The following is a 27343-nucleotide window of genomic DNA, read 5'->3' on the forward strand; positions in this document are numbered from 1 at the left end:
CGGGTCCCTCCTTGGTCCCTCAAACCAGCCAAGCTGCATCTGCTTCTCAGAAGTCAGAGTTTTAGCTCCGTAGGGCCTTTCCTCTAAGCTTATTTAATAATTAAAACTCATACCTTTGCTCCCCCAGCCCCAGAGGTGGTAGTTTTTTCTTGCAATTTCTGCCTTCTTGATACTTTAGAGTTCTCTTTTTACCCTTTTTGTTACCTCATTAGCAACTTAATATTTAATAATTACTTACATTAAATACTCTCCATTCAGTCTCCTGGCTGAGTGCTGACTTATGCACACCTCCCTGATAGTCTTTCATCATTAATTTCCAGTGAAATCACACTCTCTTGGTCTTTCTCCTGCCACATAAGTCCCCTCACAATCTACTTTGCTGGTTTTTCCTCTCTTAACCTTCCAGTGATCTAGGGTTCAATCTTTTTCTCTTCTCTCATCTCTGCCTACATGCAGTCTTGGGGATCTCATCCGTTCTTATGGCTTTGAAATCCAGCTACATGCTGTTGGCTCCCAATGTATACCTTTGGCCCAGGATGCTGCATACTACATGTACTACGTACTCAGCATCCCCACTAGATGTCTGATCAATAGCTTAAATTTAATATGTCCAAAAACTGAACTCCTGGTACCTTCTCTGCACCCCCCATCAAAACCTGCTGCTTCTGTGCCTTACCCCATCTCCGTTGATGGAAAATTCATTCTTTCCCCTCCTGTCTTCCTCTCATACTCCACATCTGGAAGTCTTGTGCTTCTATTTTCAAATTAGAGCCAGAATCTGACCACTAATGGCCCCCACCCCCACTGCTTCTCCTCCCATCTGAATCAGCTGTACTCCTGCAGTAGCCTGAACTCCCACCTATCTCTCTACTTCTGCTCATGTCCCTCTGGAGTCCATCCTCAGTGTAGCAGCCAGAACGGACTCTTAAAATGAAGTCAGATCATGAGCCTTCTCTGCTCAGATCCCTGTAGTGGCTCCTGATCATACTCAGAGCAAAAGACAAAGTCCTTACAAATGTCCTCAGGGCTTTACATCATTGGACCCTTTGTTACCTTTTTGAGTTCATCTTCTGCTCTTCCCTTTTATTACTCTGTTCCAACTACACTGGCTCCTTTCTGTTCCTCTAATACACAAAGCATGCTCCTGACTTAGGGATTTTGTTCTGTCTTCTCTGCCCTGAACATTTCTTACTCCATATATCCTCTTGGATGACTCTCACCTCCTTTAAGTCATTGCCTAAATCCCCTCTCCATGAGGCTTGCCCTGAACCTCCTAGTTATTACTGCAGCCTACTCCTTCCCCACACTCACTCCCCCTTGCCTTACTCTTTTCTTCAAGGCATAGATCATCTTTTAATAAACTATATGATTTATTTTAGTATGTTTATTGTTTATTGCCTTTCTCCTTGTGGTAGCATGTAAACTCCTCAAGGCCGTGATCTTGCCTGTCACTGTTGCATCCCAAGTGCCTAGACTAGTGCCTGACACATAGCAGAAAGTGAGTTAATTCTGCTGAATGTTAAAAGAATGAATGTATTCACAGACCACCAGTAAAAGCTCAAGAGATGTGTTATACACTTAAGTTAAAGTAGACCACAAAAGAGTCCACAAAAGAATTAAATACTGCCAAAAATAACTAAATAATCCAATAACACAATAAACAATTCCAACATTAGACTTCTTGAGAAAATCAGTGAACAATGAAAAATGAAATAATTAACAAGTTTTGAAATATTCTAATTCAGGAGCAACAGAGTGTTGCAAAATGTGAGGGTTATACACTTTTGATTTAATTCCAACAATTTGAGAATGATGAGACCTTGTTGCTTTTGTGAATTCTAAATGTTTAACATTCATTAACACTTATTAATATTTGTCCAACCTATATTACACTGAACACAGTTCAAGAAATGTTTCCATGGAATATGGGACTGACACGAGTCAGATTTTGCACATACACATTTAGATATAACAAGCAGATAATACTTTATAGTTTTCAGATGATTTTAAATTACAGTTTTGTTTAATACTGTGTTCGATGGTTAAGAATTAATTTCATAAGATATATAAAAGGCCGGGCGCAGTGGTTTCTGCCTGTAATCCTAGCACTCTGGGAGGCTGAGGTGGGAGGATCACTTGAGCCTCAGGAGTTTAAGACCAGCTTGAGCAAGAGTGAGTCCCTGTCTCTCCTAAAAACAGAAACAAAAAATTAGTGGGATGTGGTGGTGAGTGCCTGTAGTCCCAGCTACTCAAGAGGCTGAGGCAGGAGGATCGCTTGAGCCCAGGAGTTTGAGGTTGCTGTGAGCTAGGCTGATGCCATGGCACTTACTCTAGCCCAGGCAACAAAGCGAGACTCTGTCTCAAAAAAATAAAAACTAAGATATATAAGAGTATGTGAAGGCCCATAAAGAAAGAAATTTTCTTAACAGGTTTAATTTTTACAGTGTTTTGTTAAGGTCAATCATTTAAAAATAGTATTTAATTCTTGAAATCAGCAAGATACCTACAGATCCTTTTAAACTTTACATTACACCTATGTATGCAAAAATCACATTTCCAAAAGGTCACTTACATTTAGTCTATGCGACACAGTAGGCAAATGTTGCAGATATTTGTTTTCCAGGGTACTTTTTGGATGTGTTTGTCTTCACGGAGCATAGGGAACCTTTTTTTAGGGTCACTGACTCGTGATTGGCAGAGGGTGGGAAATCAGCAAAAGGTCATGTGATGTGAAAGCAACTTAAGGATTTTTTTAAGTATTTAGAAAGGACTTTTTTTTAATTCTCCCATTTTAAAAAGTAATAACAGAGACATGTAGTTATATAATAATACAAAAATACTAAAGTAACTTCAGTTCTATAATGTGGCCAGTTAAAAGAGATAAAATGGGAGCGATGTCCCCCATGTAGGGATAAAAGAGGACACAGAGAGACTAGACAAAAGAATTTGGAAGAGTCACACAGAAAGGCAATGATAGAAACATGGGAATAGAGTGTCTGAGGATTAGATATGCTAAGATTAGAGACGTGGGCAATATTTGCAGAACTTGCCCTAAAGAAGTTTTTGAATTTCTATATTTTTATATAAAATTTTTAAGCACAAGAATTCTAAGAATTCTATTCTTCACCATATTAGAGGGGGAAATACCTTTCTCTTTTGAAAAAATAAAACTTTTTCTACTATAGAGGAAAAAAAAATTCTTTTCGTTGGATAATCCTAACATCATTTAACCTTTTAGGATGGGAAAGACAATGTTTTGGTTTCAAGGTAAAGCCTTAAATTATCTTTTGCTACTTGATCTAGGCATCAAATGGAAATAAAATATGAGTCCAGTATTCCCATCCTAAAGCAAATGGAGATAACTAGTTAGTTTGGCTAAATTGTGGTCAAACAAGTTGATTTGGTTGTTTGGCATTGTGTAGACAAAGAAGAGGTTGACTAACTTATGAGACATCTGCTGTTGTTGTTTTGTTGGAGCTCAACATTGTCCTGTTGACCTTAGAGATGAAGTGAATAGCCCAAGGTCCCCCACCTAATATCTGGTGAACTAGGCATGTGAGTACAGGTTGTCTGACTTTCTCTCTCTTTTGATGGTCCTTGTGAATTTATGATTATGGAACCAACGATTTTGCTTTTAACCACTCAAAGGGGGAGACTCAAAAGAAGAATTTCTGTTAGAGAACTAATTTTCAAGTCTTAATTACTTATGGTATTATTACATATGACTTTAAGATACATGAAAGTTGCAGTGAAAGAGGAGGAATGAAAGGAGAAAAGGAAAGTGATAGGATTGTTCATATGTGCTCATAAATATTCTATTTTTCTTCTTTCTATTCTAATATCTGAGGAGGTATGATGGGCTCAATCTCTTGAGGTTATAAGAGTCATTCCCTTTACTATGTCACATGAGCAGCATCTGTCTGAGACTCGAAGTATCTACAAATCTCATTTTGAGATCTAAGGGGGAATGATTATAGGAAAAACACGAATGAAATATGTTATAATTCTTCTTAAGTGTAATCAAGTGTGGGTTCCTTTCATGTACAGTCAGTTCTGTAATAGGATGGGTGTTACAGGTTGAATTGTGTCCTCCCAAAAGATATGTTGAAGTCCCCAAAGGATATGTTGAAGTCCTAACCCCCGTACATGTGAATGTGACCTCGTTTGGAAATAGGGTTTATGGAGATGCAATCAAGTTTAGACAAGGTCATCAGGGTGGGCTCTAGTATGAAAGGCTGGCCTAGGGTGGAAGAGGCCCCCTTTACTTGAAATCAAGGGCATAGAGTGTGTGTGATTTGTTGGGCTCATTTGGAAGCGGATGACTTGGATGGTGGACAGCATCATTTGGTGCCTCTTCTGTGACTGCAGAAGTAGGGGCGTGAATATCCTTGGCAGTGCAGCATCATCGGGAATCCACTTGGGTAGAATTGCTGCATTTGCATGTGAAGTTAGTAGGCAGGGTGCTCTGTCAAGCAAAGGCATGTTCCTGAGTGAGCTATTAATCTAATTCAGCAGACCCTCAGTGTTCGTGGAGCCTCTGACTTGCAGGAATTGTGCTGAGGCTCACATTTGATGACTGCCCTCGATGGTGGGTGCAGAGGGAGTTGTGGGGAGTGGGCGGGCCTTGCAGCCCCTCAGCACTGACATTGCAATGCAGCTCTGTTGTTCCCAGTTTGTGTCCTTATGGACGTCTTATGGAGAAATTAGAAACTGAATTCTGAAGTCAGGATGGGATGAATACATCTGAAAGCTGGCACAGTGTAGCTTGCTTGCCATATCGGTGCTAAGAACATGAGTGTTTGAAGTTCCCCATGGCTCGGCAGCTGAAAGACAGCAGGATTCAGAGCCAGAAGTCTTAGACTGGGGTTCACATTGACTAGAACAGGCCCTATGTGACTCGGGCCAGTCCCAGTACATCTCTCCATCTCAATTTCTTTTTCTATAAGATCTGCCCTAAGTGTTAATGCAGATCAAATGAGATAATGTAGGTGACATTACTTTACGTATGTTAATGTGCTTATGTAGATGACACCCCATGAATGCATGTCCCTGAACACCCAGGGGCTAGAAGTTGAATATTGCCTGTACTGTGGTTTCTGTACTAGGCACCAGGTGAGGAAACATTTTGGGTGGGCAGGGAGTTATGTGGAGATAGCAAACAGGTCTGATTGACTCTGCTTACATTTATTTTAGAGAACCTTTTAGGATCTTTTAAATCACTGGGATCAAAAGCTCTCACTTAAGTCAAAAATTCAATTTAAAGCAGATGAAACCACTTCCTGCCAGGAGGAAAACAGCCACTTACCTTTTATTTTATTTTCTTTTTTTGTTGTTAGTTTTTTTTTTTCTTTCTTTCTTTCTTTTCAGACATGTAGGGCTAGTCCTAAAAGTCCAGATGTCGCAAATATTCTGTCAAAGCCCAAGTCACTGATCCCTTTCATAGCAGTGAGTCTTTCAAAGTCTGGTACACACACCTACTGACATTGCTTTCAAACAGAATCAACTGTAAGGTAGAGCCCACACTCAGCCTGAAGACCTTTCTGCCTCCTGGCGGGTGAGCAGAAGGCATCCATCCCCCGGTGACCTGGCCCTTTGTGTGCCCAGCACCCCCACAGCATGCTGTGTATTCCAGATAGCTGTGCAAGGTTGGAGTCCCTGCTCAGAGGGACTTCTGAGGGCCCAGGCTGTGCCTCCTTCTTGTTGGTCTCCCCACCCTCCCCTTCTGCTGCTGCCGCCTCTGGCTCTCAGTGACTGTGCCAGACTGGTGACACCAATGGCCTGGGAGTTATTTTTTTAATAGCCCTTTGGGTGATAAGTTTCTTCCCTAATTCTCTCTCTTTCTCTCTCTCTTTCCTTCTTTCTTTCCTTTCCTTTCCTTTTCTTTTCTTTCCTTTTCTTTTCTTTTTCTCTTTCTTTTTAATCTAGACTTGTCTTTCTTAAAGAACCACATATGCTTTTCTTGTGATTCTAGCAGAGGTGGTTATTAATGAGGGATATTTAAAATTACTTCGTGTGGATTATGCGAGAGAGATTGAGAGAGGGTAAAGTAAGGCACTTTCCCAGCAAGGAAATGTATTTCGTCCTTCTCCCTCCACCCTGAGTATTTTCAGCAGTGTCTTTCCATTTAGAGAGTGACCTATGGGACTGTTATAATTAGATTCGTTGCTGCTGATGGAGACCGGAAGACAAAGGCAAGCATCTCTCTCCAGACCGTACTGGCCATGGCAGAAACAGTGCGCTACTCAGTGATAGCATCAGGCTAATTCGCCTCCCCAAGATTAGACCAGGAAACATCAAAGTTAATTTGCTTTCCTGGGATCATAGGGAGAGGCAGTGGTGTTTGTCCTGCCCCTGGATCATGTGAGTCATGTTTGTTAGCAAGAGAAGGCTTTGGTCTTTGTGAGTGGACCCTCTGCTGGCAACACCAGAAAAATGCTTTCATCCCTGATGTGGGTCACCCCTAATGAGGGTTCCCTGACACTAGTTCTGAGGAGGCTTGTTCTAGAAGAGTCTTTCTCAGTGAAGCCCTTTAAAGTCAGGTAAGTTTGGGTGATGCCACCTTTCCCCTTTCTTGGAAGGTCACAATCCACATTAGCATATCAAAGGCTCTCAGGAGGCCTGCAAAAAAAGAAAAAAAAAGATTTAACTTTGCTTAATTTAGTTTCTATTCAGTCATTTAACATATAATTTTAGAATGTGTCCAGCATTCTTCCAGGTATTGGAATTTAGCTGAGAACAAAATAGGAAAAGTTCCTTTTCTGATGGAGGTTATAGTTTTTGAGGAGAGTCAGACATGAACAAATAGGAAATATATCATATCATGACGTAGGGACAAGGGGGTAGGATGTCAGCCCCTGGAGGGTTTTTAGTAGGGGAGTGGTGTTTTCTGCCATACCTTTGGAAAGGATTTCTCTGGCTGTTGTGATGAGAAGAGATTCAAAGGGGCAAAGGTAGAACCAGCAATACCGGTAAGAGGCCCTTGCAGGGTTCAGGTGACAAGTGATAGTGGCTTGGGCCAGGTAATGAGCACTGGAGGCGGTGAGAAAGTGACAAGTGTTTTCCTTGACATATTTGGCCATATGTCTTTTTTTTTAGGAATACTTTTTAAATATTGCTTGGAATGAATCGCAGAAAACAATGTTGTGTATAGTCAGGTATCAGTCATGTAATTTCCATCAATCACAAAAGTGCTTTTATATATTCTTCCATGGTGCTAATTTGTAGTGAATAACAAAGTCAGGGAGTTGAGACACTGAAAGCTAATGGTAGAAACAGAAATCTTTAATTTTGGAGGATATGGTCAAGGTTGAGTTACACTGTTAGCCCCAGAAGTATGACATTTGGAGAAGGCATTGGAAGTCGGGTTTTGTTTTTATTTTTGTTTATTATGCATCTAACACAGATGCAGGTGTACAAAGGGCCTCAGTATATGTTTGTGGTTTTTTAAAATTTCAACCTATATCTATCCCCTAGAATTCCTACTATGTCCTTTAATAAACCAGTGCTTGGTCAGTGAATGCCTCTACTTGTTCACCCCTTGCCTGGCTAGCTCAGTTTAGACCCCACTCTGTCTGTAATATCCATGATGCCATGTGCCAGCACATAGCTCTGATCACATCGTAGGACAACTGTCTGTTTGTTTGCTGGATGTTCCCACTAAATGGAAAATCCTTCGATGGTGCGGGCCTGTACCTTTAATTTCTGTATACGTAGAGGCTAGGGACAGTCTACACCCTACTGTGCAGCAGATGCAAAGTAACAGTGCATTGAATGAGTGAATGAATGAATGTTCAGGATGACCTTGGGTACTAAGCATATGAGGTGAACCACATGGTTCCTTCCCTTACAGAATGTGTATCTGACGGGGTGGATGGATGAACCCTGACTACTCTGTGACTGCTGCTTTGGGCCAGATCAGTTCTAATACGTTGGTGGAATATGCAGTAGCCCCTTTGGGAGGATTCAAACCATGAAGTCCCTCCTGTCCCCCAATATCTAACTTATAAACCCAACTGCTGAGCTTGAAATTCCACAGTGTACACATTTCCTTGGACTAAGGAATTAAAAAAGAACCTCTAAGAAGGAAGAAGTACTTCAGGAATTCCTTAGCCATTTATTTATATGTTGGGTATGAATTAGTTTAGCAGCTCTTTCCCTCCGTGACAGTAAAGGAGAAGGTTTTGTTGGAAAAGAGAGGAGAAAGCACCCATTTGCCCTCCACCCCATTTGCTCTCCTATTATGCACCAACAGAACCCGGGGGAGAGCAAGGAAGGCTGAATAAATGAACGCTCCAGTTCTCTTCCTTGGCAGAGGGCTCGGTGGGGACTTGCACACCACTAAAATCCCTTGGTCTCAAAGCTGCACCCTCTTTTAGCCACAGAGCGCTGGTGGGGGTGCTCACGAAGTCTCTGGTGCCTCCCTTCTGGAGGCCACAAGCAAGGGAAACAATGAGTACAGCATCCCCTGGGGATGATGCCCTGAGGGTTGGTTTAATAGGAGAGGCTCAGTTTCATCAGGGGCTGCTCAGGAGGTGTGGAAGTAAACAAAAGCAGCTGCTTATATAGCCACCACCCCAGGAACCTTGCAAAATGAAATGTTTACTAAGTAAAATATAGACAAATCAAAGAGAAAATCTGTCATTTCCAGGCAGTACAGGGAGAAGAGTGCAAGCCCTGGGGGCTCCGTTTCCTCCCCTCGTTGACATCTATGGGAGTTTCCTGAGGTCCAGGAAAAAGTGCTTTGCCCTTATCAATGTAATGTGAAAGGGGCAGACTTGATAAATCTGGCTTTGCCTTTAAATTGCATTAGGACTCTGCAAGTATGCTAATCTCATTGCCCTGATTCCCTCAGAAAAAGACAGGCAGACAAGTAGACGTTCCTCCCGGAGCTTTCCTTTGCAGGCTGCACCCCAGGGTGTATAGCTCAGCAACAGCAGTAAACACAATGGGTGAGCCTTTTCGGAAACAGCCAGCTTCGGCCTCAGAACTCCCAGCCTGTGCTCACAGGCTAGAGAAGGGCATGGCCAACTGGTGTTTAACAATCATTTTTCCTTTCAAAAAAGGAAATTGCTAGCATTTATCACTGCTGGATGATGAATTATATTTATAAATTACATTTTTTATTCTTCTTTATTACATTCTTTTATTCTTCTTTATTCTTTAAATTCACGTAATCTAGCATTTACTGAGTAGATACCACATACCAGGTTCTGCCTTTTGATGTTATTTCATCTTCACAATAGCACTGTCATTTCCCATTTTACAGTAGTGTCACAAAGCTAGTAGATGGCAAAGGCAGTACTGGAGCCCAGGTGTGTCTGACTCATAAACAAGATCACTGTTTGTGTCTAGTAATTTAGGTCATTTTAGCATGTCCAGGACACCTCAAGGGATGTTGTAGAATTTCTGTATAAATTTAACACAACTGTGTATTTGCTCCACCAAGGTAGTGTATAGATGATGTAACTGCTTTTAGTTTTCCATTTTTGTGTCTAAGGACACTTCATCTTTGGGCTCAGCATTGGAATTTGGCCCTATAGCCAACTTGTAAATATGCAAGTTAGGAGTATCTAGTTTATAGATTGTCTGGGTCCCTTTCTTTTTCTTCTACTTCCAGTGATGGGCAAGCAGAGGAAAGGGAAGGTAGTGTTATTTTGTAAGAGCTCTGGTGCTAGATTGAGTGAAGGCGGAGGAGAAGGGTGGATGATCACAGATACTCGTTAAGCATTTCCCAGGTGCAACTAAGAGTTGGAGTTTTCTCTTTGATTGCTCTGTCTGCATTGAGCAACTTTCCCTCTGACTCTCTCTCTCCTTCCTCAAACTTGTCTTTAAAGACATTTAATAAATGCTGCCTTTATTTTGAAGTTGTATTCATTATAAGATGATTGTCAGAATGAAAAGGGTAAAAAATGTGAAAGAGCAAGGCTAATGAAATCTAGTAAAAGAAAAGAAAGCATCACCAATGTTTAGGTAAATATTTAAAAGAACTCCTTGTTTTATACTCCACTAGGCCACATTCTTGTAGATCTTGTCCCTCCCCTACTCTAAACCCATCTCTCTTAGACTAAAACCTAAGGCCCTTACTGTGACTCTCAAAGCCCTGGGCGATCTGTCCCAGCCCCTTCCTTGATACCGTTGTCCTGACTCTGCTCAGCCACCCGGCCTCCTTGCCATGCTCAGCCCAAGGGCCTTTGCTCTTGCTGCTCTCTGTGTCTGGAAAGCTCTGCGCCCCTGGTAGCAGCACGGCCTATGCCCTGGTCTTAATCAGGCTTCTCTTCACATTTCCTCTGCTCAGAGTCTCCTACCCTGACTGCTCTTCCCAGAATAGCAGCATCTCCTGCACTTGCTAACTCTGCACCATCCAACAGGGTAGCTACTAGCCACATGTGGTCACTTAAATTTAAATTGCCCTATTTTTATTGGACAGTGCAGATATAGAACATTTCCATCATCATGAATGTTCTATGGGACAGGAGTGCTCTAACCCCTTACCCTGCCTTATTTTTATTTGTAACACTCACCACTGCATGGAATTACATTTCTTTGTTTTATTACGTCTTGCCTCTAGAAAGAAAGCTGCATACCATCAGGGACTTTGTGTGTTTTGTTCAGTCTCTGATTTTCAGCTCCCAGAAGAGTGCCTGGCACATCATAGGTGCTGAATAAGTACTTGCTGAATGAGTGAGTGGATCTTTAACCCCAGCGGAGATAACCAGAATTGTTAAGGGAAGTCTCTCTCCTCCTTCCTGGCTTTGTTTCTCCTTGAGTTTCCCTCACGTGATTCATTCATCCCAGTGAAAGAAGCAGAACTGACCACATTCACTTTGAGTGGTCGTTACCACATTCACAGTTGGTCCCTTTCAAATCTGGCAGTGTCCATTAATGCGGGGTCTGCTTAGACCGTCTGCCAAAGTGTCTTTGGTCATTTTATGGAAGAGAATGCCTCACTGTTATCTAAGAGTAGGAATTGTATATGACGGTTGGTTTTATAACACCTTATGCTTTATAATGCAGATGATTTTGATGCTCCTCAGACATTTGGATTTAACTAATCTGGAGCTTGTGGAAATTTGGACAACTGCTGAGGTCAAGTTTACCCTGGCTTAGTAGATCCATTCTTCAAAGAGTAAATTAATTGTGTCAGAACTGCATTTACAAAAGAACATTAATGTCAATATACTTAAAGTCAAACTTTCCAGGCTCTTTGAATGACTTATTACTTAAAAATATGCAGATATGCTAAACACTTTATTTTTGTAGCAAGTTTGTTTAAAAATTGTAAGTGATTACATTTGGAAAACTTAGTTTCAGTTTTTGAGAGACTTGAAAGAAATATTGAGTTTTATTTTAAAAATATTATAATATTTTAATGTAGATTTCCTCCCTTTTATCTTGCTTCCCTCAATTAATTCTAATTAGAGAGGGTTACAGTATTTTATACTAGAGATGTTAGAATTTTAAAGGAGTTTAGCATTCATCGTAATGCAGTATTTCCATAGTGTGTAATGAGGATTGTTCATTGGCGTCAGGTTGAGAGTGGGAAATTCTGTTATTAGGAAAGTCTGAGAAAGGTGGAGTAACAAATTTAAGCAAGGTTCTTTATAACAGGCTTTGGATTGTGACTCTCCTAGAGAAGGACATAAGAAATATAAGATAGAAATTTCCCACATTGTTAAGACCATAGAACTTTTTCCCCTCAGAGCACCTAACAAGGCTACATATTGCAGATTGTACTTTGGAGACTGCTGGTCCAGACAACCCCTCATAAAGAAGGGGGAGATCAAAGAGTTGGCCCTCTTGTCGTGCTTGTAACATTGCTTTATAGTTTTATTCTACTAGGTTCCTGTTTTCAGGAAACTTACACTCTAATGGGGAAGACTATCCCATATATCGAGAAGTACAATGGAAGACATGACTGAATGCCAGGAGGAAACCAGCTGCACTTAGCTTAGAAGAGGTGATTAGGTTAAGCAATAATGAAAGGAAATCATTTCATGAAAGAAGTGGCTTTTGAACTGCACCTTGAAGAATGAAAATTTACACATATGGGGAGTTTAGAGGGTTGGAGGGCAAGAGGCATCCTTAACTGATAAACATCTGATGTCAAAGATTTGGACAGGCTGGGATGATGGGTCAGTATCTATGTCTTCATCTCAAATATGGGCTCAGTGTGGAGAGCTCCATGGACGGCCTGGCCTCCCCGACCCCACTCCACCCCAGGAAGGAGTCCTGTGTAACCCACTGGACCTGAATTAGGAGGAAGGTGTGGTGTGAACAATAAAGTATGGGTGCAATTGTTTGATCAACTGGCGATTCTGTCACCACTTGTCTGCTGTGTTGAATGTCTCTGTTAGATCCAAGCTTAGGAGGGGAAGGGGGTTGGTATGTAATGAACCTCTCTGCCTAGTCCCAGCACACAAGATATCAGCAAGTACAGACCCCTGTTCCGCCTGTGTGTGGGCTGGCTTCGCCACAGCTCTGCTGTTCTGGCTCTGTTTCCAGCACAGGCTCCCATTCCACTAAAAGCTAGTAGCTGTAGTGGGTAAGTGCTTGGGCTCTGGAGTAGGATTGCCTAGGTTTGAATTCTTACTGAGCAGGTTGCAGTTTCCCCATCTGTAAAATGGGGATTTTTAAAACTACCCACCCCATACTATTGTTGTGAGGATTATTGTGTGATAATACATCTGCAGTGCTTAGGACATGGCTGACACAATAAGAGGTTAGCTATTCTTATTGCTATCATTACTCTATGATGCACAATGGCTTTAAAGCTGCATAAATAGTTAGAACAATGGACTCTCCCAGCTTCCAGAAGATTCTAGAATGTTTTGAGGATGAGGAGGAGCTATCCAAGATTTTTTGATGAAAAACATCTGTGTATGCATATGGGTTGTGTAGGGTGGGAGCTTGTGTAGGATAGTTTTGAAATAATAAATAATGTTATTGGATACATGCTGTTTGTCCTGAAACATAAAAGAAGAAAAAAAAAAAACCCAAATTGTGTCTTGCCAGAATAACTCTCATTCATGTGTGTAACTTATTTTTTATATTTTACATACTTGTGCCAGAATAACTCCCATTTATGTGTGTAACTTATTTTTTATATTTTATATACTTGTGCAAAATGATTGTCATATCTTTTTTTTTTTTTTTTTTGAGACAGAGTCTTACTCTGTCGCCCAGGCTATAGTACCGTGGCATCAACCTAGCTCACAGCAACCTCAAACTCCTGGGCTCAAGCAATCCTTCTGCCTCAGCCTCCCGAGTAACTGGGACTACAGGCATGCGCCACCATGCCCAGCTAATTTTTTTCTGTATATATTTTTAGCTGTCCAGATCATTTCTTTCTATTTTTTAGTGGAGATGGGGGTCTCTCTCTTGCTCAGGCTGGTCTCAAACTCCTGAGCTCAAACGATCCGCCCGCCTCGGCCTCCCAGAGTGCTAGGATTACAGGCGTGAGCCACCGCACCCGGCCGATTGTCATATCTTGACTATATCAGATACACTTTGCTGTGAATGTTACTTGGTTTAAACACCGTTTCTATATGTGTAGTTTTTGATTGGCCATGAGTATGACAGCTTAGCATGACGAGCAGGGCATGTAAACAAGTGTATATTACGTGCTTATTGTAGGAGGTACTGTCAGTGCTCTGGCTCCCGTTCGTGTCTCTGTGCTCTCTCCACGTGGCTTCAGTGTGCCTTTGCTTCCTCCAGCCAGTGTCTTACCTCTTCTTCAGAGGACTGTCCCAGGGCTGCTAGAACTGCTTTGCCTTTGGTTGCAGAGAGGGGGAAGCTCCTGCATTCCACCCTCGCCCCTGGGTGGCTCTCAGCCAACAGCTTGCAGGCTGCAGGCTTGGGGCTGTGAAAGCCCAGCACCTCTGCCTTGGGTGGGGAATGACGCTGAGGCGTAACTCACATTCCAGAGTTTCTGTGCCAGATCAGGCTGAAGCTCCCTCCATGGGACTCTGCCTGAAATTGCAGTCCTGCTTCCATCGCCCCCTCCCCAGCCGGCTCCCCACCCCCTGCACCTGCCTAGTTCGGGGAAACTGAATGAAAAGCACTTACTGTATGTCAAATTCTGCCCCCAAACCAGTGTAAATGAGTTATTTAATCTTGAAAACACTGTAAGATAGTTATTACCCTTATTTGGTAGAGAAGAAAACCAAGTTGAGTAAATGCGAAGGGGCATCACGTACTTAACTGGAGGTTATTAGCGTTTCGTGGCTTTGCCTGCTTCCCTGCCCTCCTGGCCTGCTAGCATCTTATTGAACGCAGCTGTGTCACCTTTTGAAGTACAGCCACCATCTTGGGGTAGTTTATCTGAACAAACAAGACCACATTCTGAAATTATTATCCATATAAAGCGCAACACTGATGAAAGCTATCACAATACTTCTCTTTGTTTCAGAACATACAAGATGATTTAGAGGAGAGGTTTGGAAGACAATTTCAGCATAGGAAAAGAAAGAGACCAGAATGAGTAGGAATAAGTCTGCTGCATTCATAAGACCTCAGCGAGGTCCTATGTGGTGGGTGAGGGACAAGCATTTGGTGTCAGACACATATGAGCTGGAGGCCAGCATCTCCTCTGACAAGTTTTGTGACCTTGGGCTAGTTATTTATTTATTTTTTTGAGACAGTATCTCGCTTTGTAGCACAGGCTAGAGTGCCGTGGTGTCATCGTAGCTCATTGCAACCTCAAACTCCTGAGCTTCAGGAATCCTCCTGCCTCAGCCTCCCAAGTAGCTGGGACTACAGGAATGTACCATATGCCTGGCTAATTTTTCTATTTTTTGTAGAAATGATGTCTCACTGTGTAGCTCAGGCTGGTCTCCAACTCCTGGCTCAAGTGATCCTCCCACCTCAGCCTCCCAAAGTGCTGGGATACAAGCTCGAGCCACCAGGCCCAGCCTGGGCTAGTTATTTAATCTTTCTAAGCCTTAATTTTCACATTTGTAAAACAGAGACAATAATGTGTATTTTGTAGGACTGCAGAAAGGATTAAATAAAACAATAAAAGGGTGGACACAAAGTTCTTAGCACAGTACCTGACATATAATAAGCACAAAATCAAGGTAGCTGGTTTTGTTTTGTTTTTCATTGAAACAGTGCCTGGCACATATTATGTGGTATAACTCAGTAATTTATTTCAGAAAGAGAAGTGTATTGTCTGCAAGCATTGACAATGCTATAAGCAGCTGCTGGTGGACCTTCTTGCAGGGCACACCTTATGTGTAGGCCCCACCTTGAGCACTCCTGCTTTAATTCAGGCGTGACCTTCCAATACAGATATCAACCCACCATTTTGCTGGCGATCTCTGGAATGAGCCAAGCTTTTTATCAGAGAGAAGTAACAGCCGTAGAATAAACTCTGCCCCTGACTAATCTGCCTACTAGCCAAGCATCCTGCACATATTCTAGGACTGCTTCGTAAGGATGGTACAAACTTATTATTATTTTGTTTAACTTTATATTTGGAGATCACTGTAGATTCACATGTAGGGAAGAAATAATAGAGATCCCCTATACCCGTCACCCAGTTTCCTCCAGTGGCAACATCCACAAGTATCTGATTTTATATAGAATTTTTAAATGTCTTCACACTTGCCCTTGTTGATGAGAGAGCACTGAAAAATCTTTTTGGCTTTAGTGAGACTATAAACTGTAAAACTGAATCTCTGCCCTCAAGGATTTGAAAATTTAGCTGGAGCTTTAGTTTTAGGGATGAAGAACTTGGAGTCAAAAAGAGAACTTAGGTATGAAAAAGGGAGAGAGAACTTATATACACACATGCCTTGTTTTGCCCCAGAATTAAAACCAAGATTCTTTTGCAAAAAAAAAAAAAAACATTTTTAACTGGAAATATTTAATTGTGAAATTCTTTTTTACTTTATTTTTCATTGCTCAAGTGATTAGATTACTTTAGGGAATTGGAATTGTCTACTTTTTCAGTCATAAACATGGCATGTGAGACATTATGCCTGTTGCCTCTTATAGAAGTGGCTTCTACCCAAGGCCCATTTTGGGGGTGAAAGCCCCTTAAACCATGTGATAAGAATATCTTTGGCTGAAAACAAAAGCAGAAAAGCCAAGTGCAGTCAATTTATTTACCATTTCTTAGAAAACACTGTAGCAGAAGCTTTCCATCATGCAAGGCACCGGGGTGGTGCAGGATGGTGGTTCAGGCTCTGCTTTCCACTCAGCTGTCTGCGTCTCCCTCAGTGGTGTTCCCAGCGTTGGTTACGTGCAGGAAGCCGCTGCTGTGCCCTGCCTGGTGTGATTGTCCATTTTATGGCTAAGATGGCAGCTGGTTTTATTTATTGTGGGAAGTGTTTTAATTTTGCCGTTAATTTTTAAAGCAGGAAACATCTCTCAATTTCCAACATTATCCTTATTCTCCCTCCCCCTTCTCTTTTTTTCCTGGGTTTCTGAGCTCCCCATCCTCACCTCTTCTCTCACCGCCTTCCCATCTTTTCTTACTGTCCCCATGGATTTTCCCATCTCTCCTCGCCTCCCATTCTCTTCTCTCAGTCCTCCAAAAAGAAAGAAAAGGGAGAACAAACAGAAAAATCCTTTATTAAAACATTTGGTAAAAAGCCTTATAATCATGTTTATTTTAATTTCATTTTGTGGCCTTCCAAAATGCAGGTCATGCTTCTGTTTTGCCTACTGGGCATGTGCAGGTTTTCAGTGAAAATGAAGCACAGTCCTTTTACAAACAAACATCTTTTTGTCTTTATTGCTGGCTTGGTTTGTAATATTTGGATGAGCAGTTAAGTATATGTTTATAATATTCACTTATCAAATATTTTATGATGGGTACAAAAAGAAAAAGCAAAAATGACCATTGCATAAATCTATGTTTGGAATGCTGCTTCAGCTTAGGGCTTAGAGAATTAATGATTAGTTAATTAATTTAAATTTTATATCATCTACGTATAAGGAGGGGCCTGACATTGGCTCAGATGAACCACTGGAAGAGACAACTCAGTGGACAAAAGAAATATGTGTTACCAAGAGGTCAGCCCAAATTTAAGGAGCCAAGACATAGAGGGCTGTCAGTGAGAAAGAAAACCAAATGACAGGCCATGTAAGGTGCCAAGACAGCAGCTAACTGGAGTGGGAGTAGGACAAGGTGGGAGGGTGTGTGTGGGGGTGGGTGGGTGTAGAGGTGTCCAGAGATGAAGAAAATAGAGATAAAGCTGGAGCAGTTACAGGGTGGGGTTGAAGGTACATCAGCTGGGCTTACCTGTCCCTGCTTGCTGGGGGGTGGTTTCTCAAAGGGCAGACCCCCACTGAACAAGGCATATGTTCTAACTCAATATCAAATACGTCTGTAAAATCATCTGATGAACTCTGCCAATTTCCTACAGGTATGACTGCTAGACTACAGGAAAATACTCATTGTTGGTTTGAGGTGCCATGGGAGTCTCTGTTACCATTTGTTGGGAGGAAACATAATGAAAATAGGGGGAAATGTAATTTTAAAAATATAACTATGGTTTGATAGCAATTGTATATGGGGCTTTTTGCTTGCTTTTTTTTTTTTTCCTAGTGTGAGGCAATAAGATCCAGCAGGATTTTTCTAATACTCCGTTTTTGCCTTTTAGTATATGTATGTGTGTGTGTGTGAGCAATGATATTTTTCTCAATCAAAGTATATCCTTATAGCACTTTCTAAATATGTTGGGTGTGCTTTTAAAGGTGCAGGATACTCTGCTTTATTCTCAGGGAAATGCCCTGGGGCATTACAGGGTCATGTTACCCTGGAGGGCAGAAATCCTTAAACCAGTAACAGTAAAAACCCTAAATATTCCAAGTGCTATTCACACTTAAGCAGAGAACCAGCGTAAGATGGACCTGTGTGCAGTGAGATCAAAAAAAGAAAAGCTAATTCTGTGTTTCAGTCTTTGGGGCAGTGCAGAGAGACCAAGAAATAGATGGTGAAAAGATATGGAAAAGGAATAATAAATACCTCCTTTGGTTCCTCTTTTGCAGTTCTGTTTGAAACCTGACGTGGATGATGCTGCCAGAGCTGAACCACTGATCAGAGCCTGTGAAAAAGTCCCATCTTTGCCTTGGCCATCGGTTGAGATAGGATGGAAGACTCTTACAAGGACAGGACTTCACTGATGAAGGGCGCCAAGGACATCGCCAGAGAGGTGAAGAAACAAACAGTAAAGAAGGTGAATCAAGCTGTGGACCGGGCCCAGGACGAATATACCCAGAGGTCCTACAGTCGGTTCCAAGACGAAGAAGAAGAGGACGATGACTATTACCCTCCCGGAGAAACCTATGATGGGGAAGCCAATGATGATGAAGGCTCAAGTGAAGCTACTGAGGGTCATGATGAAGATGATGAAATCTACGAAGGGGAGTATCAGGGCATCCCCAGTATGAACCAAGGGAAGGACAGCATAGTGTCGGTGGGGCAGCCCAAGGGCGATGAGTACAAGGACCGACGAGACCTGGAGTCAGAGAGGAGAGCTGACGAGGAAGAGCTAGCCCAGCAGTATGAGCTGATAATCCAAGAGTGTGGTCACGGTCGCTTTCAGTGGGCCCTTTTCTTTGTCCTGGGCATGGCTCTGATGGCAGATGGTGTGGAGGTGTTTGTCGTTGGCTTCGTGTTGCCCAGTGCTGAGACAGACCTATGCATACCTAATTCTGGGTCCGGTTGGCTAGGTAAGTGCATTGTGTCAATGAGATTCTGAAACTGGCTTATTTGTTGAGCACACTTGTCAATATATAGAATCAATACTTATCTAGAGCACTGTGTTTTTTCCAACCAAATTTTTATTAAGAAAAATTTTAAACATACAAAAGAATCAAAATAATTCTACAGTGAACACCTGTATATATCCACCCCTAGATTCAGTAGTTAACGTTACTATACTTTCTTTATCACCTATCTATCCATCAATCCAACTTGTTTTTTATGTGTTTCAAAATAAGTTAGAGTATATTTTAACTTATACTGTTACAATAGTTGCATTGGTTTCTCCTTTAACTTCCAAGGATATACCCTTGGAATTTAATAAAGCTATTGTTTGAAACTTACTTGATACCTTTCTAAATATAGAGGTTAATTCTATAAAACTCTGACAAATGTGATTTCAAATTTCAAATTTTATGTATAATACTATGGTTTAAATATTTTTAGAACCCTGATAATTTTTATTTTTCCTATAAACTATGTGTATGTTTGCTTATTTTTTCAATTAGCCTTATTCATAGAATTTTCTCTAGGCAACTTTTCTTTTTATCTTCTTCAAGGTTATACCTTTGTGCCTAAACTGGACAAACATCATTTCCTCATATGATTTTAAATCGTTTCCAAATCATATTAATACTTAAATTATATGTTGAAAGTAATATGACCTCTCTATAAAATATCTGGACAACAGATTTGATTTTTGTTTTAAAGGTACCATGCACTCAGATTCCTATTCTTACAAAGCTGTAGTTAACACTCTCTGAATTTGTGCAAGGGAAAATAAGAAGGCAAGAAACATGCACACAGTGAAATAGCCTCAACAGTTTAAGAGTCCACTTCAAACACTTGGTACATAAAATCACAAGGATTTTCAAACTCCTTTTGCATGTTTATATGCATATTAAATCTTTACGTGTTTCAAAGTCTGTGAAAGAATGTAAGAATACTTAGTATCTATATTTCCAAGGGAATTAGTTAAACTAAAATTTGAAAAACGAACACAACTTTGTGGAAACCTAGTAACTTTGTTAAGTAATGTTATAATCATTTATGCCGAGAGATGTGCTGTGTGATTAAAATTAAATGCCATTTCCTAACTTGCTCTATGACAACACAGGAGAGATAATCATGAATGAGAAAAGTATTTACGTCTTGTTATTCCTTCAGCACTTGTTTATTTTATATGCTGTACTAGTATTTGTTTCTTTGTGCTTAGTAAAAAGAAACGGATCCATGAAAGCAGATTGAGAAGGGTGAAGGGGTGGAGATCAGGGGCATATTTTGCATATTTTGCTGGTAGACTCAACTATCAAAATGCAGACATCACCATGCTTCAGAGGAGGGTCCTTAGTCATTCGTCAAATTGGTCGTGTTGACAGATCTGTTTTGTACCTAGCACTGTGTTTTGTTTTTGTTTTTTTCCTTTGGTGAGCAAGTACATGAACTATAAGCCTAGGTGTCAAAATATTTATCAAGATTTTGCTAAAGGAGTATATCAGCCAAATGTTTAAAGAAGATAGATCCTTAGAAATACATCCACACCAATACTTAATAATTACAGGCTTAAATTCAGAATAAAAATATTTTCGTGTTATGATCCTAGCTTTTATATTGGAAACATTAGAGAAAAATCTAAGCCAGGCTTGCCCTGTGCCTTTATCTTCTAGTGCTGAATAAAAGCACAGTATTACATATGGTTCTTTTATCAGTCTATCCTCTAGACCCAGAAACCCTGACGATGTTACACACCCCCAGGTGGCATTCAGAAGTGTAGATAATGCTGCAGAACAATTGGAGCACAGATATTTGCATCTGCCCATAAATGTTGCCTGCTTTAGTGGATTAAAAATGTGTCCCCAGGAGTGTATAGTTTCACTCAATGTTGTGAGTCCCCAACAGAAGCATTTTAATAGTTTCATAACTGTGCCTTCCAGACTTGCATTTCAATTATTTTGCCATTGTAATTTCACTCATAATTGCATTCTAACAGAGTCTTTTTAGACAAGCATTTAAATTGTTTCACCATTTTCATTTCATCAAATAATAGCTTTGTAATATAATTAACACACTAAGTCATAGGAATAGGATCAAAATGCAAGAAAGAAGGATGCATGACCCATGTTTAGTGGCATTTTGAGGATATAGATCTGCAAAATAATTTCTCATTTGCTACTAAGCATTGTGTCATTTTCCTCAAGGAGGAACAAGAACAAAAATATGACCCAGTTTCTGTTTTAATTATTTGGGAGATTGATCCTCCCTTTGTGTTTGCTAGAAGATTGACTTAAAGGTAGCCAAGGGCATACCGTGTGTGCGTGAGTCGGTGTGTATGGTCTGTGTGTATGTATAACATTGTTAATTGGGCCGGAAGAAGTTAGAGTAAATATTTAATTATCTAATGAGCTGCTCTTTGGGGAAACAAGTGCAGTCATTTTAAGATAATCCATTCTCTGTTGCCAAAGTCTATTTATTAGGCATTTATTGTGTGCAAAGCACAGTATTGCCACAGGGGATAATAGGACAGAGAGAGACAGACAGACAGACAGACAGACAGACACAAGGTTTCTCTATCCAAGGAAGTTATGGTCCAGAATGGAGAAATCACAAATGTCTGCAGATTGCCAGTCTAAGGAAGCAAGTATCAGTCGCAAGAGAAGTGTAAATAAAGAGACTTCAAGCAGGCAGAACACGGTAAGGAGTAAAACCCTGACAGAGGCAGTGGAGAGAAGGAATGGATTTGAGAGCTGTTCTTGAGGTAGAGTCAGTGAGGAATGCTCATTGATTCGTTTGAAAGGGGGAGGAGGAGGGCACTGGGTATTGAAAGAAAGGTAGTTCATTAAATTAGGTAATGCAGAATACAGGTTTTAGCAGGAGGGAGAAAGATGAAAATGTCTAGTTTTAGACCTTCTCACTGTGAGATCCTTGGGGACAATAAAAGAGGAATACCAATGGGCTACTCCCCATGTGGGCTGAAATGCCCAGAGGTTTGGAAGTCATCTCGTTTAAGACAACATTGCCAATGACCTTCACCAGGGAGAGAATGATTTCCTGCTAAACACTCTTTTTATCAGGCTGGGAGTGGGGGAAGACATCATTAAGGAGGCAGAGAAGAAGCCAGAGAAAGAGGAGCAAGCAGAAGAAAGGGGAGGTCTGGAAGTTACTGGAAGAAGGAAGGGTTGCGTAGCTCTCAGGTGCTGCAGAGTCTTGCGGTAAAGGCTGAAACCAGTCTCTCTGGTCTGACTTTAGGAAGTTATTGGCTGCTGCAAATGAACACAATAAGCACAGTGAACACAATGAGCTGGGCTGGGATCTTTTAAGTCTGTGTCTGGAGTGAAGTGAAAACATGTCCTCAGGATTCCCAGCCCTGGTCCCAGAGCAGGGTTTTATAGGACATCAGGCATTCTGCTGTCCCACTGCTGTGGCTTAGAGTGGATGCTGTGGAAGTGAGCCCTCTCGGACCATGACTGACTTAGCTCCTGTCCCTGGGTTGTTGAGCGGGGCAGGTTGGGTTTTAAGATTACCTACAGGCAGAATGTGCAACCATTTCTGACTCAGCCATACCTCGGCTCTAGTCCATTAGAGCGGAGCAAGCGCCTTGCTGGCGGTTCGACCCTTACACCATCAGAGGGGCTGGCCTCCCGCTCACTGGCTTATTTCCTCCTAAGACCTACCTGGTGAAGGAGAGACATTAACCATTACTGCTGGTTCAGCTGCTTTCTTGCTGAGGGTTACAAAGCTGAGTAATATTTAGGAACTAAAAGATCATCATGGCCAGGTGTTGACTAGTACAAAATGGATGGAAAACGACATATTCTAACCCAAATATACTTGATAACTAAACTTGAACTAATTAATAGCTAAACATCCTGTATGTGTTTCTTTTATCCTTTTCAAGGCAAATAGCAACTTCAACACCTAATTCCCACATGCATTGGTAATTTTCAGGACAGGAGTTTTAGCAGCATAATTGAGACAGAGCTTGATTGCTGTAGGATAAAAAGTGAATGGGGTTAAGAAAAACAGATATAGTGAGAACATTTCATTAGATAAGCATTAACTGAGCACCAGCTATGAGCCAGGTCCTTGGCAAGGCACATTGGGAGGAGATTCTGATGGTATGTCCAGTTCTTTGTCATTCAGGAACTTTTTTTTACAATGTGACAAATACATTTGTAAAGAGACAGATGTTAATATACTCTTTTTTTTCCTATGACAGATATTGAATAAAATGCTATAGGATCACAGAGAAGGGAATCACTAGCTTTGCCTTTGGGAATTGGTGAAAACTCATCTAGGAATTGACATTTAAACAGGGTTTTGAGGAATGAATAAAAGTTTACCAGGTAGGTAAGAGGGAGAATGGCTTTCTAGAAAGATGCTGTAGTTGTCAAAGGGCCTGGACTTTGCAGGGAATGTGTGAATCTCAGTGTGACAGGGGGGTAGTGTTGGAGCTGACAGGTAAAGTTGTGGCATTGGCTGAAGTAGACTCTAGAACACATACTCCAACTTTTAATCCTGTGTTCTTTTCCAGTTCCCTAACATTTTCATTTGAAGCCCTCTTGATTGGGATAACTTCTGGAAGAATACAAGGCTGTCAATTCTTGGCAAAAATACACTACTCTGGTATCTCAATCATGACCTAGAAATTTGCTGTCCAGCAGTCTAATCACCTGTTGAACTTACACATTTTTCTCTCTTTTCCAAAACCCTAAAATAGGGTATCGCCTGTTTTTTGTATTTATAGACAGTACATAATGGCAACGGTCACAAATGAGAAATTTTATTGCCTCGGAGAATTAACCTATAAAATCAGCCATAGTGCAAAGTCATCTTAAAGAGGCAGAGTAGCAGAAATGAAAATAAAGACAGAGAATTTCAGCCCCAGGGGAACAGGAGTTTTTGTCTGTATTGTTCACTTCCGTGTCCTCCCTGCCCAGATCAGTGTGTGGTACATAGTAGGATCTCGGCAAATATTTGTTGAATGAGTGAATGACAGCCTCTAAGATCTTTAACACTTTGAGGCATCCTTGAAGATATGAACATATCTAAAGTAAGAATGTGTTATTTCAAATAGGAAGTCCTCAGTCAGTAGTGAAGAACACAAGAGAGAGAGGTCACAGATGCAAATGTTGTCAGTGCCCTTCCAAATGCTGCTCAGGGTTAGAGTGCCCTGTCCTAAAGACTTAACCTGTCTGATTTTGGGGCCACATGCATCTCTAGTGGAGGGAAAGGTACATTAGGCACACTTGGCTTGGAGCTCATGAAGACAGGAATCCTGTATCTTGAGACGTCTCATTCTAATCCCATGCTCCAAAACAACTTGAGGACTTCAAGTTCAGCTTTCTCTAGAGTTTGCCCATCAGAAATGTGCTTGCTGAAACATGTCAGTCTTCTTGAAAGTTTTGTTTTTCATTTTAGTTGACCAATTGGCATTCTGGGTTTTTTCCCATCAGTCTTGGTGAGCTTGGCTACTGGGAGCCTGCTTCTGAGAGGTAGATCTGTCCTCAGTGTGCTGACGCATCTGGTTTCTGAGCAGGTAAGGCTCAGGTCCAGACCAGGATTGAGAGGAAATAGTGCACATGCTATAGAGGCCCACTCGGGTGGTTACCTGGGTTTCCTGGAGAAATATCCCATCTGCGGTACGTACTAGTTTTCCTTCAAAACGTCTGCAATATTAGCTAGAGTTGATTGGCACATTGAGTAAAAACAGAGGTCCACCAAGAACATCAAAGAATTAAGAAGACTATATTTGCACATATGATTGGAATTTGACTTGACTTTTTTTTAATTTTTTAGAATCTCTTGAAAGTTTAAAAATTTTTTCTAAATAATTCTTGAGTAAATATTGATTCTTGCAAGTTTAGGATATATTTTTGGATAGACATATTTAATGGAACAGTGGTTTTCATTTTCTTTAATACTTTGCTATCAACTGTATCAAGTCAGACTACTTGGCATGCCTGTATCTTCCACTGACAGCTGGAATGTTCATTCTACAGAAATGTATTGAGTTCCTACTAGTGACAAGCACTGTTTAGACTCTAGAAATATAATAGGAAAAAAAAAAATAAAACAGAAAATATCTCTGGTAGACCTTAAGTATGTCTTTTAACCTCCCTTTCTATAGTTTTTACCTGGGTGGTGAAATTCTTTGGGATATGCATCTCATTCACTTTGTTTGCCACTTATAGAAAGAACAATTTCCTTGAGGGCAGAGCTGGATAGATAGGACCTGAACCATCACTCCTTAATTTCTCTTTCTCCATCCTCCCATATGTTCCCTTATTCCTTTAGGGATTAACAAAAGAAGAAATATTCTGTTGGGATTTCTAGCTGTTTTATTGATAGCTATGTCTGAAAACAACCAGCTTCAAGTTTCTTGAGATCTCCCTTTTTTAATTCCATTGACTGTTGTTTTCCACTGGACTACAAGCACAATGCAGTGACTAGCTCAGCGTGCATTGAACTAGTCTTTTTAGAGTGTGTATAACCCCTGCCCAGTATTGATGAGTAGACCAGCAAATCCAAGCTGATAACAAAGAATGACAGAGTTTTTCCTTTTTTACCTTTATTCCAAATTTTTGATCATTTGACATTTGGGTATGCTCTAAATTTTAAGACCTGTAGCTTTGTAGCCTAAAAGCATACACTGCAGATTTTAGGATCAGCAGCTCTGTACCCTGCCCAATCCCTTTGTCCTTGGCATCCACCTTGGTATCTCTGACGGAGCTTTGATCTTTGTTGTGTATGTGCCCCTCTGGTTCTGTTTAGCCTCTTGGCTGTCACAGGGATCCTAATTGGAATGAAAAGTTATTGGCTCACAGATACATCCTGTCCACCAACACGAGCAAAATCTCATTTGGATTCATTATTGCAAAATTAGAAAAGAAGATTCAATAATTTGTCGCCATTATGGTCCTGGGTCTTATTTCGTCTGGTCTTTTGCATTCTCCTGGGAAGAAAGAGGTTTCTGACATCTGCATGGAATTGGACCAAGCGGCCTGAAAAAACTCTTCCATCCAAAGAGTCTGATTCATTTTCATAGGACAGGAAGTATATGGACACTCCATGCCTCATTCTGGAAACTTCCCAATAAGTAGTGTCCTGGGACTGTGAGAGAGAGAAGGAAAATGTCCTCCTGCCATCCTGAGGGTCTTTGGGGATTTCCCATAATACAGCTTTGAACCTGAAGGCTGATTCCTCCACTCTTGCATCCTGGCTCTCTGTATCCGCACCTCCTAGAACACTCCTGGATAAGGATTCTAATTCTGCGGGAGTACTGCCCTTACGTATATTGATTCAGACTGGGACTCTACCTAAAGTCACTGGAGAACTTGCTGATGCGTTCTCAGTCTGGAGAATTTGTTCATGTGGACTTTGGTTGAAATAAGGCAATCTGAATTGTTAATCATCTAATGAGTAGATCAAGCCAAATGCAAATAACACAGACACGTAGGTGTGATTTCCAAATATCAAGACACAATTGCATCCTTTCTTGAGAAAGCCGACATCTCAGTATTCTCACATAAATGAGTAAAATCCTTTATAGTGCCCAATCTTCCTGCCGAATGCTTCAGAGAGTAGGAAACTATTCAATTACATTCATCTTGAGGAATTAGTCTGATAAATTACTGAAATAAATATTCATAACACATGTGTTTGCAAACTGACATTTTAACCTTAAATTTAGAAATTTCTTTTTGGCCTTTAAGATTGAGAGAGGAAAAAGTAAAAGAGGTTCATGGGTGTAGTTCTTAAACCTTCAATTTTAAAACAGGTCTCTAATCGAAGAAAATGATGGGAAAATTTTGTAATGGAAGGAAGTTATTTAAAAATAGAAGATTATTATTTTTAAATTATTTTCACATCTGTTTTGATCCTAGGTAATTACTTATAATCATCGCTGCAACTATTATGTAATATGGTTTAGTTGACCTTTGCTCACTTAACATTATTTCACATAAACATTTTGGAGAATCAATACAGTTACTTATGGACCTTAGTGAGTACATGGCCATTCATAATTCACTGTTGCAATAACTGGCTTAGCTATCCTGTTGCTGAGCATTTGAATGTATCCAGTTCTTTGTTTATTATATGAAAATAATGCTCCAATTAATATCATTATTAAAATGACTCTTTTGTTTGGGACATTTACTTGGCATGTTTTTCCCAAAGTGGAATTGAAATAGTTATTAGTGAGTAAACAATATTTTAATTCCTTCTGCAAAAACCATTGACATAAGTAATGCTGAAAGAAGAAAAGAACATGAATATTCAATAATGCCAGAAATGCCAAACAACACAGGCCCAAGGGAGTAGTCAAGGCTGAGTAAGAAGTCCTTTGCATATTCCCCAAATATGGTGCCTTTTCAACATTTTTTAAAGGAATTCGGTTGCAAAGATTATGATGAAAAGGCGTTAGTGCACACAGGGGCAAACATTATTGGCCACAAGGTGAGACACAGAGAGAGAATAAAGGGTGTCCCATTTTATGTATTTACCCTCCAAAAAAATGAAGTATCCTCCAATCCCATACCAAAAACTAAGCTCCTTCCCCCAAATCCAACTGTAGGCCAACATTTCTCAACAGGAGCCCTTGCAACAGGGACAAGTCCTTGCTGTGTGATG

At 40.8% G+C, this 27343-nt stretch overlaps 1 protein-coding gene across 1 annotated transcript in view; it reads left to right on the forward strand.

Annotated features, from left to right (window-relative positions):
- The first annotated feature begins 17997 nt into the window (after positions 1–17997).
- SV2C (synaptic vesicle glycoprotein 2C) overlaps positions 17998–27343 on the forward strand; it is a 148043-nt gene continuing 138697 nt past the window's right edge. The window contains exon 1 of the mRNA XM_045566427.1: positions 17998–18681. Coding sequence (XP_045422383.1) covers positions 18099–18681 — 583 coding nt within the window. The 5' untranslated portion in view covers positions 17998–18098. The remainder of the gene's footprint in view (positions 18682–27343) is intronic.

This window comes from Lemur catta, chromosome 12 (genome assembly GCF_020740605.2).
Source record: "Lemur catta isolate mLemCat1 chromosome 12, mLemCat1.pri, whole genome shotgun sequence".
Classification (NCBI taxonomy): domain Eukaryota; kingdom Metazoa; phylum Chordata; class Mammalia; order Primates; family Lemuridae; genus Lemur; species Lemur catta.